The following is an 18,972-nucleotide window of genomic DNA, read 5'->3' as shown; positions in this document are numbered from 1 at the left end:
CTGTGATAGTGTTACTATGTGGCCCTCTGGCTTGGGAACACGGACAGACGTTACAGCTCCCTCGGGCATCTGTTGGCCTCCACAAGTTTTTCTCTGTCTATCTATCTGTCTGTCTCTCTCTCCCCCTTCCTTCTTCCTTATTCCTTTTCCCTTTCTTTCCTTGTTTCCTGGCTCTTGGGCCATACGCAGCAGTGCTCAGAGCTGCCAGCCTGGAACTCGGAGGTCGCTCCTGGAGTGCTTGAACAACCCCGAGGTGCTGGGGATCGAAGCCAGTGCGCTGTGAGCCATCTCCCGGTCCCACCAGGCAGGTCTTGGATGGTGTCCTGCGTTTACGAACCGGGACGTTCTTCCCTTCTCCCTCTCCTGACCCAGTTCACTCATAAACTGCAGCTTGGAGAAGGCCTGTCACACCTTCAGGGGCCTCTGTCAAGGCCCCGAGCAGCCTCCTTCCTTCTGTGTGGTACTGATTCCCCACCCCTACCTAGGTGGCACCGTCCCGCCTGCCGCAGCAAGGATCCCTGGGGGCTGCTGGCCTGGCCATTGTCATACTCTGACTCGGCCCTTAGCACAGGCAGCTGTGGGTTAGGTGAGCTGGTCAGTCTTCAGGAGAAACAGCCTCCCTGGGGCCAGGCAGCCCTGCCCAGCAGAGAGCCCTCCAGGCCTTGTTGCAGGTACAGGGCTGTGCCGTGCTGTTGAGGCCCCAGCATGATGTGGATTTTGCCCTGTGCATGTTGCCTCCTTGTTACAACACGGCTGCTGCAGCTCCGGCCAGGAAGGCTACTTTCCAGTGTGGAAAACAGGGAAGGGACAGAGCCGGAGTTTTTTGTTTTGTTTTGTTTCTGTGCCGTCTTTTCTTATTTTCTGTAGGCACTTGTTCTTCCTCCTCGCCAGCCAGAACTGGACGGCCAGAACTGGGTCACAGGACAAGCTAACTGGGAGACTGAAAAACCCGGCTTACTTGAACCCCCAGGCGTTGGTGGCACTCACCAACAAAAGTCCGGGCAGGCAGGGGCAGCCTGGGGAGGCCACACCCCTTTGCCCTTGAGAAGAGGCCCCTCTGGGCTTCTCCTGCTGGCCTGCCTGCTGGCGTGGCTGCCCCAGGGGCAGCTCGCTTGGTAACAGCAGCGTCCTCTGGGCCCCAGAGTGCCGTCTCCCCAGCAACACAGACTTCCGGCTCCCGGGGCCAAGGGTTCTGCCGAGAATGTGGCTTCCTTGGCCCTCGGCCCTCCCTGCTCCTGAGGTCTGTGGGTGCTGTGGCTGCCCAGCCTCACCAGAAAGATGCAAGATCATCTTTCCCTTTTTCCTGCCCTGGGTGGGTGAAAGGGCCATGCTGGTTTCTCCAGAAATGGTGACTGTATCCTCAGCAACTCTCCCACCTTTGTCCAGTCCTTCCTGTCCCTGTGACTGTGGGCCTCGGTTGTCCTGGGTACCGGACAAAACCCAGCGTCCTGACTCTGCCATCTGCTGCCCTCCGGGCCAGTTGTGTGCTTCCCCCGTCCCATAGGTGCCAGGGATGTGTATGCTTGAAATGGGTCCAGGCAGCTGAGGGATAGAGAGGGTCATTTGACTTCATTCGCACTGCAGCAGCGTCCCGGGACCAGCGGCTGGCCCTGGCAACATGCATGCATGAGACCTCAAGCGTGGACCTCTGTTTCCTGCACGGAAACAGAGTCACATCCACGAAGGTGTAAGAGAGAGGACTCATACTTAGGGCGCTGATATTAGCAAGGCCCAGGGTGGGACAGTGACTGGTCAGAGGGCACACGGCCAGGTTGGGGCCCCCTGGGAGACAGAAAGCCAAGCCTCACCACCTCAAGGTGTGGTTGTTTCAGAGGAGAGGGGGGAATCGATCCTCCCCTCTCCATCCTGCTTTGCAGATACAGCAGCCCAGAGAGGGGGTCGCATGCCACAGCCCTGCAGCCTCTCCGTGGGCTTGCTCAGGGCCGACCCTAAGCTGCCCTTGGAGGGTGAGGCCACATGGAGCTGGGTTTGCAGCCCCCGAGGTGCAGGTGGGGAGAGGAAGCCTGGTCTAGCCTCTCTCTCTGGAGCCGTTTTTTCCATCGCGGTCTCCTAAGACTTGTGTCCTGCAGGTGCAACACCTGCTGTCCGGCCCTCCTGCCCCCTCCCGAGGGGCCTGGGGGCAGGACCCCTGTTAGAAAGGTGAGCAGGACAAATCCGCGTTGGCCACTTTGAGTCAAGAAGGACACCAGCCCCACCTTGCTCTCGGTTGGCATCTGAGTCAGGGGAGCAGGCAGGGCTGTGTGTGTCAACCCCCCACCCCACTCCTCCCTTGGCAGGGGCTCTGCTTGAGTGGATCAAACACAGCATGCCCAGTGACATTTGAATTGCAAATAAAGAGTGATACGTGTTTAGGAGAAGTGTGTCCCACGCCACGTGTCCGATATATTTATGCTAAAGATTGTTGTTCCTCTGAGTCTAATTTTAACCGTGCATCTGATTTTTGGTTTGTTGTTAGAGGGGGGCCTGGAGAAGGGGGGGAGAGGCTTGTTTTGCTTTGTTTTATTAGGCTAAATCTGGCTTCTCTGAATGGGAGGCATTATCTCCTTGATGCGTGTGCATGACAGCCCAGAGTGGGACCCGCTCAAGGCCAGGACTGGATTTGAAACGGGATCTGCTGGGATCCACCAACCCAGTAAAGGGCTCCTGTGTCTTCTTTCCAGAAGTCCAGAGGAGAAGTCCAGGTGGACCATCCCTGGAAAAAAAAAAAAGGAGAAATATCAAACCTCCCTAATGCCTCTGTATGCGTGCATGTGTATATGGGTGCATGTGTGTGTGCATGTGTGTGTGCGCACACGTGTGCGCGTGCGTGTATGTGTGTGTGTATGTGTATACAGCTGGCACTCTAAATGGAAAGGTGGTTAGTGTCACTTAGCAGCCTGAGAGGGTCATAGTGGCTGAGGAGTAGGGGAGAGAGAAGGCCTGGCCCGTCTGAGGCTCTCGACAAGATAGTCACAGTGTCTGGAGCTCAGAGTCCAAACCATCCTGTTCCTTTCGGTCCTGGAGACAGGAAGCGCAAGCCCCCGACCCTGTGAGATTCCGGGTCTAAACAAGACCCTTTTCCAGGTGATTGACCATGTTCCCCTGCTGGGCCCGCACATGAAGGAGAGGCTGAGGGAGTTCTCTGAAATTTCTTCTGTCAGATGCGCCTCCGCCCACCACAACCTGTCAGTGGCCCCCTTGTCATGGGATTAGATTTCAGCGCAGGAATTGGGGTGGGGTGGGGAGGGGGGACCACAGAAGCCTTCCAGCGGAGGACAGGGGGCGGGAGCTGCTCTTGGGTTCATGGGCGCTGCTGGCGGTGGTGAGGTGGGCTGGCCGAGGTGCAGCTCTTTTCCGATGGGACCCCCACCCACACCGTCCTCCTGTTCTTCCTCAGCGGGTCCCGGGAGCCACCCACAGCCTGCCTGGCTGCCGCGCCCCATATTCCAGGCCTGTATCAAATGCCCCTTGTGGCCCGTGCAGGGAGCAGTCTTGCTCCTTCATGGGTGCTGTCTCTGTTCCCCGGGGGCTCCCTTCTTTCCAGACCACCCGCCCCTCCCCCCAACCTGGGCCTGCTGTGTGGGCGGGGAGACCCATACCCGTCCACACAACCCTGATGTGGCAGGGAAAGACTGGGTCTCTCCCTGGGCCGCACAGGAGGTGACGGATGCCCGAGGGCCCTCTGGGGGTCGCTGTGCTGATGCTGGAGTTAGGGCTGGGGGTGTGGAGGCCAGCCGGTGCCCTTTCCTATGTTCACGAGGCCCGTGATTCTCGCTGGGTACAAGGGCTATCAGCCTGTGCTGCGTCTGTGGGACCCCACAGTGACTGATGAAGCCATCCCTCAGGCCCGGCTTCAGGGCTGTTCCCAGGGTGGCACGTGGGTGTTCTGCAGCCTTCTCCAGTGAGTTCTTCAAGCGTCCAAAGGGCTGCCAGGTTGGACAACAGCTGGGGGCCGCTTCAGGCCACTTGAGTGTGAAGAAGAAATGCAAGCCCCCCTGGTGGTCCTGATGTGAGATGAATGTGGCCCCTTCCAGAGTGACGGGGCCCAGACAGGTGTCAGACGCCACCAGCAGAGGCAGCCGCTTATCCCTGGGGAGAGGGGGGTTCCAGCTCGGACTGGAGGCCACAGACCTTGCATTTCAGAGGGGCTGTCTTGTCTCAGGGGAGGCCGGACTCAGGGGGAGGGCACAGAAGAGTTGGGGAGATAGGAAGGATTCTCCTCACACAGGGGGCAGTGGATGCTGGTGGCCTCGGACAAAGTGGGGGACAGGGTTGGTGCTGACGCCCCCCCTTTCCCAAGAAAAGCCTCCAGTGGTGGAGGGTCGCCTGGCCCAAGGACACGGCTCTGCCCCCTCTGCCCCTCCGCCTGACCCTGCCCTGTTCTGACCTGAGGCAGGATGGACCAGATCCAAGCGCTTTAGAGGATGCCAGGCCCACAGACAGAGGCCAATGGTGAGGGTGGCACCCGGGCTGCCTCTGAGGAGGAGGGGGAGAGGCAGCGAGAGGAGGGACGGAGAAGGGGGTGTCCCTGTGGCAGGTGCTGCTGGGTGCAGGGCTCAAGGCTGGAAGGGGCCTGTCGGGGCCGCATGGGGCGTGGTGAGTGGGAGATGGGTCTGGACGACGTGTCCTGCAGGTGCTTTTGGCGGAATCTCATGGAATCTCATGGAATGGCCCCGCCAAGACCCTTCAGGAGTTATGTGGCCTCATCCCCACCCCAGGGAGCTCTCTATTTACAGGGCTGGGTTTAGGGGTCACAGAAACCTCTGTCCCTGGTGTGGCCGAGGGCCCTATCCCTGAGACCCCGGGTCCCTGGGTCTGGGGTGTGCGTGCTCAGCCGTGCCAGCGGGTGTGCAGAGGTGCCTGTTACAGGGCCGGTTCAGAGCCCCCCACCCCGCTCCTGGGATGGACAGACCCCCTCGGGGAGTCATCGCTGTTTCCCCCCAACCCTCAGCTTCCTCATCGGAAAACTGAGGGGCTCGTAGGGCTCAGGGGGACTAACTCGCCTGCCTCCTGCTTCTGCTCTTCATCTCACTTCTTTGCCCGCTGGAGGAAGGGGCCTGCTCACGCCTGGTGCGGACCCCCTTAGCCCCATGACAGCAGCTGTGGGGCCCAAGACTGGGTGGGTGGGGGCATGTGGGGGGGTCTCTTCCCTGCACCTGTGCCGGGAAGGCTCTAAGGCAGAGCCTTCAAGTGAAGCCCGGGCCCCTCTGGATAGTGCCCAGACCTGGGAGTGTCCTCTAACCGGTGTCCTTGTCCCCTAGCACTCCTGCGGGAAGACGTGTCTCGGCTCCAGGAGGAAGTGCACCTTCTCCGGCAGATGAAGGAGATGCTGGCCAAGGACCTGGAGGAGTCCCAGGGCGGCAAGTCTTCCGAGGTCCTGTCATCCACCGAGCTCAGGGTGCAGCTGGCCCAGAAGGAGCAGGAGCTGGTCAGAGCCAAAGAAGCGTTGCAGGGTGAGTGACAAGGCTGTGCAGGGGAGGGGTGTGTGGGGGGAGTGGGGGGAGCGGGGGCTTGCCTGCTCTGGAGCTCAGGCTGCAGTGGGCAGTGGGAGCAGATGTGGGGACGACGGACGGGGGGGCCCCGTGCTGAGCCCCTCTAGCTGAGATGACCTCCTCTCCCTTCAGCTAGAGCTCTGCCTCGGGTGGGACCTCTCATCAGTCTCTCCTACCTGTGACCACGTGGTCTCCAGCCTAGGAGGGGGTGAGGGGGTCATGGGCACCTCCTTCTGGGCCAGCAGGATGGCAGGCCAGCCCTGCTGCTGGGTTCCCAGTCCCCAGAGCTCTTGGGGTTCTTTGACACCTTTCCTCGTGGGGCAGTGTGATGCCGGGTTCTCTGCAGGAGGACCTACCTGTGTGTCCTCTTCTCACTCCGCTCACTGGGGGGGCTCTCTTGGTGGGAGAGGGGAGACAGTGGGGGTCCCCGAAGCTACTTGCTGCATCCCAGGGCTGGGGCCGCATCTCCCCTGACCTGAACATCCCCAGGCTGCTCCAGAAAGCAGGGCATGGAGCTAGGGGGACAGCACAGCTCCCGAGGTCTGCCCTCATTCTCCTGAGCCCCCTAATTCTTTGATTCTTCTGAGGAAAAAAAAAAAGGCAGTAACTGGGCAGCCTACTCCCCCTCCTCGTTTACTAGGGTAATACTCTTTCAAATGTCATTTTTGAGGCCAGAGCTTCAGTGTTATGCACGGATTTAGGGCTGCTGATGCAGAGATCTGCCCCCCCAGGCAGAGTGGCCCATCGAGTCTGTTATGTGGGCCAAACATGTGGCTCAGTGGTCGGGCACATGCTTGCATGTATGAGGTCCTGGGGTCACTCCCCAGCACTGCAAAAAAGGGAAAACCCAGAAGAACAAGAATCTTTCTGGGTCTCTTCTGTAGCCAGCCCCTGAGTAGTTTCTAACTGGGGCACATCTCTGGCCCCCTTGTGGCCCCTTCCAGAGTGTCGGGGCCCAGACAGGTGTCAGATGCCACCAGCAGAGGCAGCTGCTTGCCCCTGGGGGAGGTTCCAGCTCGGGCTGATGGCCACAGGCCTTGCATTTCAGAGGGGGATATCTTGTCTCAGGGGAGGCTGGACTCAGGGGGAGGGCACAGAAGAGTTGGGGGATAGGAAGGACTCTCCTCACACAGGGGGCAGTGGACCCTGGTGGCCTCGGATGGGGTGGAGGTCAGGGTTGGCACTGTGTTTCATGAGCTGGCCTGGCCACAGAAGGTTCTGGGAAACCCGATTTCTAGCTGGGAGCCTCTGTCCCAGCCACATGTCTCAGTGGCGGGGAGGAGGCAGTGGGCTTTGCTGGGCTGGGATCCCACCAGCCATCCCCGGCCCCGGGAGCTCTCCAGCATCCCTGGAGACAGGCCGGCTCCCAGGTGATGCTCCACCTATGCTCAGGTGACCGTGCTGGGGGTTGGAGCCCGGACTCCCGGGCTGCCCTTGGAATCATCTCCTTGGCCCAGCACGGGCTCCCCCACACAGCAGAGAGCTTCTGCGGCTGGGGATTTTATTCCCCTTCGGGCCGTGTTCTGGGTGGTCTCCCAAGCTGGTGCGCCGTTGGGCAGTGGTTTGTGCTATGTGTATCACAGTTCAGCTGAAACTGCGGGATTGGAAGGCTCTGTGCCAAGCACATGCTCTCCTCTCTCCGCCCCCCCGCCCCCCATTGTAGTCTATTTTATGTGACTCTGCTCAGGGCTTTCTCCTAGCTTTGTCTCTGCTCAAGGGTCGTTCTTCACGGGGCTCAGGGGACCATATGGGGTGCTGGGGGTCAAACCAAGGTCAGCCTTACCCATTATCCATCTCTCCAGTTTCTCTCTCTCTCTCTCTCTCTCTCTCTCTCTCTCTCTCTCTCTCTCTCTCTCTCTCTCTCTCTCTCTCTCTCTCTCTCTCTCTCTCTCTCTCTCTCTGTCGCTCTGTTTTTAACAGTTCCTTTATTGGCTTTTTCCCTCCCCTGCCCTTCCCTCTGTTGCTGACGTTGTTGTGATGCCGGGGGTCCCTTGCATGCCTCGGCTGGGATGCTCACACCCTCTTGTCCCTGCTGTTCCCCCAGGGGTGGCATATCAGGTTGAAGAGCTCACCATGGGCCGTGCTCCTTTGGGTGGGGTGTTTTCGTGCAGGCTCGCACTTCTTACGTGAGGCCCACGAGGGGTGGTCAGTGCTCACAAACCTGCCCGTAGCATGTCCAGAAACAGTTTGCATTGGCAGAGACCACAGGGCTGCCAGCATCGTGCGCTGTGTATGGGGGATACCAGGGATTTAAACTCAAGACCTTATGCTTACAGAGCAGGTGCTCTGCTTTGTAATTGTCAGCTACGGCTTCTCCAGACCCAACACACCCCCTTTTTTTTTTTTCCTCTCCACACGTGCCCAGGAGTCCAGGAAGGTCTGTGCCAGTAACTTCCAGCTTCCCAGGGACCCAGCCTCATTTATTTATTTATTTATTTATTTATTTATTTGGTTTGGTTCGGTTTGGGACCACACTTGGTGGTGCTCAGGGTGCCATTACTTCTGGCCCTGTGCTCACGGACCACTCCTGACAGTCCTCAGGGGGCTGTGTGTGGTGTGGGGTTGGCCGCATGCAAGGCAAGCACCCGACCCCCCTACCCTCCACCTCATCTTTTGACCTCCTCGGAATGGAGACCCCTGTCTCTGTGCTCCCGGATGCACTCTGACCCCCGACGTGCTGCAGCCTTGCCAGACTGCCTCACCTGTGCGGAGGCAGGCAGCCCCAGGAAGCAGTCAGCACCTGTATTTGTCTCCAGAACAGAGCACCTGCCACCCAGCCTGGACCAGAGAGGGCGGCTCCAGCCACAGTTGCCTTTCTGGGCCTCAGCCCTTCCTCAGCCCAGAGGAGGGGGCACTCCGAGCATCCGGCCCCCAGACCCCAGCTTCTGACCTGTGTCACGCGGCCCTGAATGGTGACTTGCTGAGGCCACACCGGTGAGGGCAGGGCGGTGGGGCTGTGTTCCCACACCGGCATCCCCTCCCCCATCCCTCTAGGCTACTCTCTCACCCCTCACCCTCGAGCTTCCCAGGGTCCAAGCATCTGGATACAGGGATGCTCCTGGGATGAGCCAGGATGTCACCAGCAAGGACTGGCCAGTGCTAGTTCAAGAAAAGCTTTGCCGAGCACCTTTTGAGGGCCAGCAGCGGGCCAGCCACATGGCCTGCAGCAGCCTGCCCTGCCCCTTTCACACGTAGGGACGCTCTGCGGGGAGTGCAGGGAGGTTTGGAGACTAGTCCCAGGTTCCAGAATGCAGTGTTAGCCGCAGAGCTGGGAAACTCTGCCTCCTATGGGGATACCCCCCCCTTCCCTCTGCATGTGGTCACCACCGGGCATGAAGTCGGGGGGGGGGGGGGGGGGAGACAGGAAGCCATCGCCGTGCAGCAAGTGGAGTGCACTTGTGGATCCCAGCTCTACCGCTTCTGGGCAGTGTGATCTCGGGCAGACTCCTTAACCTCTCTGAGCTGAAGGGAGCCGTATAAACCCCGTGTTTCTTATAATTGGGGGGGGGGAGGGTGTGACAGTAATTTATAAGAAGTATTCCTTAGGATTGTCATGAGGATTAAATAACAGACAACAGGGGCTGGAGCAATAGCACAGCAGGTAGGGTGTTTGCCTTGCACGTGGCCGATTAGGGTTCGATTCCCAGCATCCCATATGGTCCCCCAGGAGTAATTCCTGAGTACATGAGCTAGGAATAACTCCTGTGCATTGCTGGGTGTGACCCAAAAAGCAAAAAATAAATAAACAAATACATAACATACAGCACGCTTAGCCCAGTGCCTGTTACCATTCGTGCCAACACATAATGATTATATGAGAAGGGGCTTGACACCCCTCTTGGGAACTTCTTGGAGAGGTCGGTCATCTAATTCCCAGATCTTAGACCACCTTAGTCAGGATAGCAGGGCGAGCAGTGAGGTCCCGCCCGACTTTCATCAGAGTCAGGAATCAATGCTTCCATCCAGCCTCTGTGACCAAGTCACCGTCAGATGCCATCAGGAGGAGGCTGGGGCTTCAGTGTGTCTATAATGAGGAGAAGACAAGCAAACGCACAACTTGGCCACAAGCGGCAGGTAGTGGGTGACACTTGACTGGCAGCCAGCGTCCCTGCAGTGAGGAGACACTAAGCCCCCCAAATACTCCTACTCCTGCAGGTCCCCACCAGCTACCTTCCAACCTCACTGCTCCCCACCTTTGATTTGGGATGGGATGGGGCGGGAATTTTCTAGCCTCTGAGAGGCTTGGGAACTCAGGACAGCACCCCAGACATCAAGCCAGTGTCCAGGCAACAGGACACTGGACACATCAAGTCTGGAGAGACAAGAGGCCCCGGGCACAAGGGTGAGATGCTGGAGGAAGGGAGGGGGCTCCCCGGGAGCATCCTAGGGTGTGAAAGTTCTGCCTGGACCCCAGCCCGAAGGTGGGACCTGTGGGTTCTCCAGGACCCCTCAGCTTTGCTGCTCTCGTCCTGTGTCAAAGCATGACAGAAACGATAATAATGAAAATTTGCCTCCTGCCTTTTTTTTTAATCACTTAGCAGCATGTCGAGAGTATGCTGAGCATTTTCCCATAACAATAAATGCTCTTTGAAAACATAATTTTTAATGACTTCATAATGTTCTACCAAATGGAGGCGCCATAATTTATTCAGCCATTTCCCTCTTATTAGACATTTAAGCTATTGCCGCTTTTTCCCTCTTTGGCCTTGCTGTTATGTAACATGGCACTGGAGCCCTGTATGTGTGTACACCGTTTTATTTCCTTAGGGTCGCATCTGTCTGACTTCCTGGGCTCAGGGGCACAGTATACTTCAGTACCATTGAGGGCCACCCAAGAAAAGATTTATGTGGTTTCATTTATATCAATATTTAGCGCTTTAGGAATTAAATCTGAAGACGGGGAGCAGAGAGATAAGTATAGGGTTAAGGCACTTACTTGCCTTGCAGGTTGGCCGACCCCCATCTGATCCTCAGCATCGCTTATGGCCCTTGGAGCAGCCAGGAGTGATCCCTGAGCACAGAGCCAGGAGTAAAGTCTGAGCATAGCCAGTTATGAGCACAGAGACCCCACCTCTCCCCCCGTCCCCTGCCAAAGAAACAGAAAAAATGTCTAAATCTTCACTAACAATAATAGACTCATTACATAAGTCTTTGACATGAATTTATTTTTCAAATGTTTCTTAATTTTAAGAATGTTCAGGATAACTGTTTTTGTCATTTTGTTTTGTTTTCCAAAAGAGACTTGCATGAGAGAGCAGTATCGGTTCTACATTTGGGGCCAAGCTTGTTCGTTCTGGATTTTTGGAAGAGAGTTGAATTCTTATCTCTGCTCCTTCATCAGCCCTTTGCCACGTGTTGATTTGGTTTAAAATCTGGTATCCCAAAGCTATGTAGCTGGAACATGAAGGATCACATTAATTGCCTTTTTTCCTTATAATTGTGGATGTTCTTCTTTGATGCCATACTAAAAACTCGCCAAATTCTGCTTACTTAGGGGTTTGCTGTAGCGTGGAGTCTGAAAATTGTTTCAGTGACAGTTCTGTACTACATTACAATGGACAAAAGCTGTTGATCTGATCTGTACTTGAATGGACACTGAACCCACACATGATTTTTTTTGATGTCCCACACTGATCACTTGGAAAATACTGGTTCACAGAGTGCTGCAGATGTCTCCACTGTCGGCACATTTCATCCCCGAGCATCCAAAACATCACATTGTTCACATCATTATCCACTTCCCCGGGAAAGTCTTAAGAGTCATGAGAAGCCCTTCAAGTCCTAGGGGCAGATCAAGTTTTGCCAAAATTCTTGTTTTGGCTTTGGAAGCTCAAGTTTGGCCATTGGCAAGAAAACACTGTCACTTGTTCCACAAATAAGAGGCTCGTTTACTTTATTTGTTAAGTTTGTTTAGCAGTTTGCCAGATACCATATTTTGTACGTGAGTCATTTTGTTTTTTAAAGTACAGATGGTATTCTGTGAAAAAGTGGGGACTTTAGCTAACCTCAAACAATTACACTGATTTTTTAGTTTTTGAGACCATCACTGTATGGAGCCCAAAAGCTTTAACCATATTTCCCATTTTATTAAAATATGTGTACTCAGGGATCAAATTTTAATAAAATGAATCATTTTTACTGCTTCATCAAGGACGTTCTGAAGTCTAGCCATCCCTTTTCTCACCTAAGAGGACATGGTATAAGAGCATAATGACTATTAATATGATTTGATGCCAACACCCTGATTTCTGCTAAGACAGCGACATTTTACCCAATAATCCCTTTGCACCGAAGCACAAAAGTACAAGCCCAGTGAAAATCTTAGCAAAAGGCAAGCACATCTGAGTTTTATTATGTACAGTATTCTTTCTGGACCTCTGGTATGTTTATTGGTGGAAATGCCGGTAGTGACAACTAGCGTTTTTGAGCACCTCGAATGGACCCGGAACTCAGCTCGAGTTTGTTCTGTCCTCCCAGGAAGCCCCTGAGGAGGGGCTGCAGAGGTGCTCAGATCACACAACGGGAAGTACCTGGTGGGGCCAGGTAGGACCTCGGTGCCACTTCAGAAACCTTGGATGGTGCCATCAGGAGTAGGGATGAGAGAGTGGGGACAGTGCATGCAAGAAGCCTTGGATGGTGCCATCAGGAGTAGGGATGAGGGAGTGGGGACAGTGCATGCAGAGGCAAGAAGATCAGCCTGTGTGATTCGGGGTGGAAGGGGGTGAGGGGTCCGAACCCCTGTTGAGACTGATGGTTACAGTGAATCAAGGGCCACACACGCATTGGAGGACCACGGAGGCTCTGAGCATCCAAAGGCATTCAGGAATTGGAGTGTTTGAAGTTTCCCATTCCTTTTCCCTCTGTCTCCTTGCCTTTGTGGACCACCTCTCCCCTAGCAGGCGGATGTATGCGAGTTCTTTTCTTATTGCTTCCAGATGTGTCTGTGGGGCCCCTCCTTCTCTCCCCCAGGAGCTTGGCATTTACTCTTCCTTCTCTCCCACCCCCACCCCCATGCTCACTGTTTCTGAGTGTAAGGGTCAGCCTCCACTTCCTGCTCAGCTTTCCCTGGGCTTCTCTGCCTGGTGGCCCCAGCACCTGTGACTGGCAGACTGAGGCCCCACCCCTTGCCCCGGGATGTCTATATCTGAATTCCTAGAACCTGTGCATTATTTTGGGTTATGTGGCAAAGAGGAATGATGGTTGCTTAGAAGAAGTCCCTGCAAGGGGGCATTATCCTGGATCGCTGCGTGGGGTGGCAGGAAGGTCAGAGTCAAAAGCCTGGGGCCCCAGTGGGGAGGGCATTTGCCTGAGTGGGGAGGGTGTTTGCCTGAGTGGGGAGGGCGTTTGCCCGAGTGGGGAGGGCATTTGCCTGAGTGGGGAGGGCGTTTGCCCGAGTGGGGAGGGCATTTGCCTTGTGCACGGCTAACCCAGGTTCAACCCCCAGCATACCGTATGGCCCTATGAACCTGCTGGGAGTGATTCCTGAGTGCAGAGTAAGCTCTGAGTTTTGCTGGGTGTGGCCCAAAGACAAAACAAAGAAGCAAAAAAAGAAACAGTCTCAGAGAAGGCCTCCTGTGGGCAGAGAGGGCGGAGATTCCAGGAGATGACTGAGCCCCCCACTGCTGGCTTTGAAGCTGGGGAGCGTCTAGGAGCCAAGGCATGTGGCCGTGCCCTAGACTGCAGAACCGGATTCCCTGCTCGAGCCTGCATGGGGATCTTAGCCCCGCCCTCAGCTTGACTGGCCTCCCGAGTTCACAAGCTGTCACTGCCGGGCTTTGTCACAGCCAGAGTAGTTCCTCAGGGGCCTTTTGTTCCCCAGGCGCTGAACTCTTGAGTCTCAGCACAGAGCCCCGAGTCCACTCAAACTTGCTGAACGGTTAGTCTCCTGCCGGACTCAGCCCAGAACCAGCCTCACGAGCGGAACAGAGCAGATGGCTGTTGACTGTGAGGGAGAGGCGACATGAGTTTCCCCCTGAGCAGGAGTCAGCCCTGTCGGACCCTTTCCTAGTCTCAGAACCACCGCCGGCTCTGGACCACGCGTTTGGAAGGAAGCAAGCTTTATTAAGTTTGCTCAGTCGACATCCTTTCCCTACACAGAGACCCTTCCCTGCAGCTCAGAGACGACGGGGACAAATAGGACCCAGCCCGGAAGCCACCACCTCCTCAATGCAAGTTGATAAAATAATAAGCTGTTGGAGTTGGCCAGTTAGGGGCATGGGTAAGAATCTCTGTCACAGAGATTCCTGCCTTAGAGAGTTCTAGAACAACATGAGAGGAGAGGCTGGGGGGGACGTCAGTGTTCACGAAATACCCAACAGTGTGGCCATGTCCTGGCTGCAGTCGGTGAGGCAGTAGGTGGCCTGGTGGCTGTTGGTCGGATAGAGCAGTGAGCCGCTGGGGCCAGGCTGGCTCGGCCCACGTGCTTCTCATAAACACGTCTTTGTCTGCCTCACACCCAGGGCTCTGCTGGTATTCCCGGTCTCCTTCCCACGTCCACCCTCCAGTCTTTGTCTCATTCCTCTCATCAAAGACGTGTGCATCATCAGGGTGGCTTACTACCCTGGGTGGAACTTCTCTTTTCCCTTGGAAAAATCCGGTGCATGAAGCTACTCCAGTTTCTTCCATTCAGCCTGATGATGACCATCACGAGGCTACTGCCCGTGGGGGTGGGGGGGCCTCAAGCCAGCCTCTCTGTCCCTCAGCCCTGATGTGGGAGATGCTTAGATGGAAGATTTTAGCAGCCAGTGGAAGTTTCCAGGGAGTTTTAGCTTCACAGACCAAACATCTTCTTACGCTGTCACTAACTTCTTTTAAATACTGTCAACCGATACCACCCGACAGCCTTCTTAGACTGCAGACGTGGTGCAGTTGAGTCAGTAGAAGGACCACCCCCCCCATCTTTGCCGCCCTGATGGAGCTGTTGGCTGGGCTACCTGTCTCCAGCAGGTTGAACTTGGGCCTTGACACAAGTGGTGGTATTTCTAAAATACTCACATCCCTTGAAAATAAGTAACTCCTGAGTCAAACATGTAGCTCAGTGGTAGAGCACTTGTCCTGCACATGCAAAGCCCTGAGTTTAATACCATAAACTCAAACTTTGTTAAAAAAACCATAACAATTAACAACCAATCTTTTTTTCTAGTTTGAAATTTACAGAAAAGCGGTGCCAAGTTCCGCTCAGCATCCTCCGGTGGTACCTCACACGAGTGTTATTAAATCATCCCTGCTGTCATATTTGCTGAGGTTCCATTGGCCAGAGCTAGTCTTGTGGTCACAAGACCAAGCCCAGCTTGTTCTGTGGGGCAGTGAATCCCAGGTGGTGGTGTTCATTGGCCACCTATACGATGCCCTTGTCCTCGAGATCATTCCAAGGAGAATTGTTTCCAGACTCTGCCTAAAGTCTGGGATCCCTGTGACGGACAGTGAGCTCATTGCAACAAACCCAGTCCCTCTAGACTTCGTGGCTTTGTATCTGCTTTTATGCCTGACTGATGTCTTCACTCCTCATCTTCATCTCGGTTATCTCCATTCAGACAGCTTAACTCTGTGCATCAGAGAGGCAGCCAGTCCCATAGATCTCACTCCCTGTCTCCCTTGTGTCCCCCTGCCTTGGTCACTCCAACCAAACGATTGCCCAGCCAGCTTTTCCCTTCAACACACTTGGGGCCACTCAGTGGATTCCCTGAGTTATCAGTGTTCTCAATATGGAAACTTTCCCGTTGTCCTGAGAAAAACGGAAAGACTATTTAGTTGGAAAATACACCCCTCTCCCCCTTGGATTCATCCCTCATATATATCCGATACTCGTCTGGGAAGTAGGTCCCAGTGCACATCCTCTCTCCCTCATTCAGAGGGGAAACACCCACTTGTGTATGCACCCATTTTGCATTTGGAATAACTGAGGTCTGGCCACATCACGGATTGCTTTTAGAAATAATCACTGGAGTCAGCACTCTCTGCAGCAGCTCCTCCATCCTTCCTAGCACCATCGTTAGCTGGGTAGATTTTAATCACCTCTCCAGAAAGCAGAAAGGGAGGTCACGATCTCTCTAAAGTTTCCTGAGGAGTAGGTTTGGGAACCAAGAGCCCATGAGCCTGGTTTCCAAGCCTTGGTTCTGAGCAGACACCTCTTTGGTTTTGAGGGTGGCAAGGGGAGTTCCATCAAAAAAAGGAGATGGAGCAAGTGTCATGGCAGGGCGGGGAACAGAGAAAGAAGTGTCTGGTTTTGGAAGCGTGGCCAGCACGGACGTCCCTCAGAGGCCCTGCCTAGTACCAGGCTCTGTGGGTTGACCCAGTTGTAAGTCAAGGCATAAAGGCTTCAGTACTGGGCTCAGGAGCCTGCCGCTTTTTCCTCCCACCCCTCCACTGACCACCCTCTCACCCCCGCCCCCCCATCCTCTCCACCTCCCGGAGGGTCAGCTCAGGCCCCAGGAAATGCCTGCGGTCAAGGCTGCTGCAGTGGCCCAGCTGCGACCTTCAGTTTCTCAGGTCCCAGGAAGGCCGTGAGGAGGGGAAGGAACTTAGTGTGAGGGAAACTGGGCACCCCCCGCAGGCCTGCCCTTTGGAAGGCCTCGGCCAGACTCCATGTCCGTCTGTCATGACCTCCTTCCTGAAGGTTCCAGGACACACACCAACCAAAAAAGCCGCCCAGGCCACCGTGGGAATAGAGCTAGGGCATGGGAGGGGACCCCTTCGGGAGGGGACCCCTTCAGCACTGGCTGCGGTGCCGGGCCCAGGGTGCTGTGGACACGCGGTCATGTCTGACACAGGGTCTGAGCTCTGAGTCTCCTCAGCCATCTCAGGGGAGACTCTCCCAGCCCCAGACGGTGCCCCGGGCGGCCATCCAGGCTTTGTGTGGAGGCTCCCAGGGCAGTCATTGTGGTGTGCGTGTGGCAAGCAGGGTGACTTGGCTTCATTCAGGTCCTGCAGGTCTGACCGCGGCCCTTCCACAACCAGCCATGACAGCAAACCCACACCTCACCTCACATCGCAGAACAAGCCCATGCCATGCATGGGGTGAGCCTGACTCTGCAGTTGGGGAAACTGAGGCCCCTATGAGGGCCTCGTAGCTTTGAGTGGTGGAAGCCCTCACTTACCACCCTGCGGTTCGCTTTCAATGGGTAGAAATGGCTTCACTGCATTAACCTCCCCCAGCCGCATGCCCTGAGCCGCTAAATCACCCCCTCACTATAGTCCTTTTTCCACCAGCTGTTGTTCTAAGCCCGGGGTGAGAGCTGAGGTAGGGGCGCCTTATCCATTAGCAAGATAGGAAAAAGACAAAAAAAGGTCCTTTTTTTTTTTTGCTGTTGTTTTGTTTTGGGGCCATACCCAGCAGTGCTCTGGGCTTCCTCCTGGCTCTGTGCTCAGGGATCACTCCTGGCTCAGGGCACCATAGGAGATGCTGGGGATCAAGCCCAAGTTGGCCGCGTGCAAGGTGATATAGGTTGGCAAGGGCTCTACCTGCTGTACTATTGCTGCGGCCCCCCCAAAATTCTAATTCTTACGGCGATCACACCCTAAGAGAGTGTACTTGTTACTTACACTGTGGAACGAACTCACCCACTGCGGGGAAGGGGGTGTTCACACCAGCTGGGGGTTGCAGCAGACACCCCCACCTTGCTCCCGTAAGATGATTCTATGAGTCAAAGCCTTGACTTGGGTGGGTGATTCTCTGTTTCAGGAAGCATCAGTGGGCAAGGAAATGAGGTCTGGTCTCACCATGCTGTGTGTGGGGGGGCCTCCCCCTGCTGATATACTGTTGGAGCTTCTGAGTGCCCCTTGCCTGAGCTGCTGGGCCCCAGAGTACCCATAGGTGGCCCCCAGCTTAGGAGGCAGATGTCCTCCGCCAGGTGGAGAGCGTACCAAGAAACCCCTCTGCTTCGATCGGCCTGACCTCAGACATCACTGCCCACCACTTCTGGCCTTGGGCCACGTTGTCCTGGTGACACCAGCACAAGGTCAGCAGTCTGCACACTGCAAAAGGCATAAAGTGTTTGTGTCCATCTTTGCGAGAAGTGCCTTTTTCTGGAGAGGGAGGGATAAGCCTCAAGACAAGCCAGGAAGTTGGTTAACAGCAGCATCCTACATGCATGCACAAGGAGATTGCCAGGACCATGCGGACATGGAAATGTTGAATGAGGTGAGACGGGGCCCCGCTCTTTGACCCCTCACGGCTGATGCACCCATACACAGCTGGGCACTGCAGCTTTAGTTCCATGTCTCCAAACATTTGGAAGCACCCCAAATGTCCATAAGCAGAGGAGTGGATAGACCAGGAGGCACATCCTCCCGGAGACCAAATCCAACTCAGCAATAAAGAGGCACACGTCGATCCCTGCTACAGGGTGGGGGCTCTCAACTAGGCAGAACAGACAGTTCCAGAAAGAAAGGGCATCTCCTGTCTGACTCCACTGACAGGGAACTCTGCGAGATGAAGTAATTCTGGAGGAACAGAAAGATCAGTGATTATCTGGGGGCTGGAGGTGGGCCAGGAGGACAGGCTCACCACGGGGACGAGATGGTGCTTTGGGGGTGCTGGGTACCACCATCCTGACTATCTCAGTTGTGAAGATGGTTTCGCAGGCGGTGGTGTAGCTCAGACTATCTCACATGGTAATGCCAATATGAGCGGCTGATTCTATCCCATTTAATACCAGTAAAGCTGTTTCAAAAGGAAAGTGGTCGATTCGGAGCTCTGGCAATGGGATGCATTCAGAACCCCACAGGCCACATCACTGTGTCGCTCTCCAGTTTTGCCTTCCTGCCCTGTTTGCCGTTTGCTGGCCTCAGCTGGCCACATAGGGGACCCGGGTGGTACCTGGGGGCCAGGCTGACTGTGTAGTCAACTCTAAGGGGGGGGCAGGGGGCAGAGAGCCAAGGGCCCAGAGAAGCCTGTCTCTACACGCTGAGTGTGCCACAGCTCCAGGCTCGCATTCCAGGAACAAAGAGCAGCGAGGTCCTAGACTGGCTGTGCCAAGTCCTGGGCTTCTGGCCCAGCTCCCTAAATAGCTGTAACCACAGAGGCTGGCCAGCAGCTGAGTCCCAGACGACAATCCCCAGGCATTGGAACCTGCCTCCCAGCCTAGAGCCTGCTGCAGGAACAAGTAAAAGAGAAGCAGGTTGCGCTCTCTCTCTCTCTCTCTCTCTCTCTCTCTCTCTCTCTCTCTCTCTCTCTCTCTCTCTCTCTCTCTCTCTTCCCCCCCCCCCCAAGACCAATTTAGAAGCAGACTTCTCTCATTCAGCTCAGAGCCAGGTGCTCCAGGAGGCCAAAGTTCAAGGTTAAAATTCACGGTTTCCATAGTATCTTAAAATTTGTAGTTCGATTTCATGTGCGTCCATAATCCATTCAACTGTTTATTCATTGAATTGTGCACAGGCTATAAATCCCATGTAGCCTTTTACATCACCCAGCCCATCTTTCAGATGAAGACTGAGGGACAGAGAAGTGATATACCGAACGGTGTAAAGCACGATGATCGGG

General features: G+C 55.3%; 1 protein-coding gene across 4 annotated transcripts in view; it reads left to right on the top strand.

The window, feature by feature from the left end:
- KAZN (kazrin, periplakin interacting protein) overlaps positions 1–18,972 on the top strand; it is a 1,155,223-nt gene that overhangs the window by 1,046,156 nt on the left and 90,095 nt on the right. For all 4 annotated transcript variants that reach the window (XM_055138793.1, XM_055138794.1, XM_055138795.1 and 1 more), the window contains one exon: positions 5,262–5,453. In XM_055138793.1, coding sequence (XP_054994768.1) covers positions 5,262–5,453 — 192 coding nt within the window. The remainder of the gene's footprint in view (positions 1–5,261; positions 5,454–18,972) is intronic.

Source organism: Sorex araneus, chromosome 5 (assembly GCF_027595985.1).
Source record: "Sorex araneus isolate mSorAra2 chromosome 5, mSorAra2.pri, whole genome shotgun sequence".
Lineage (NCBI taxonomy): Eukaryota > Metazoa > Chordata > Mammalia > Eulipotyphla > Soricidae > Sorex > Sorex araneus.
Note: the sequence above shows the minus strand (reverse complement) of the source record. Positions and strands in the feature narration are given on the sequence as shown.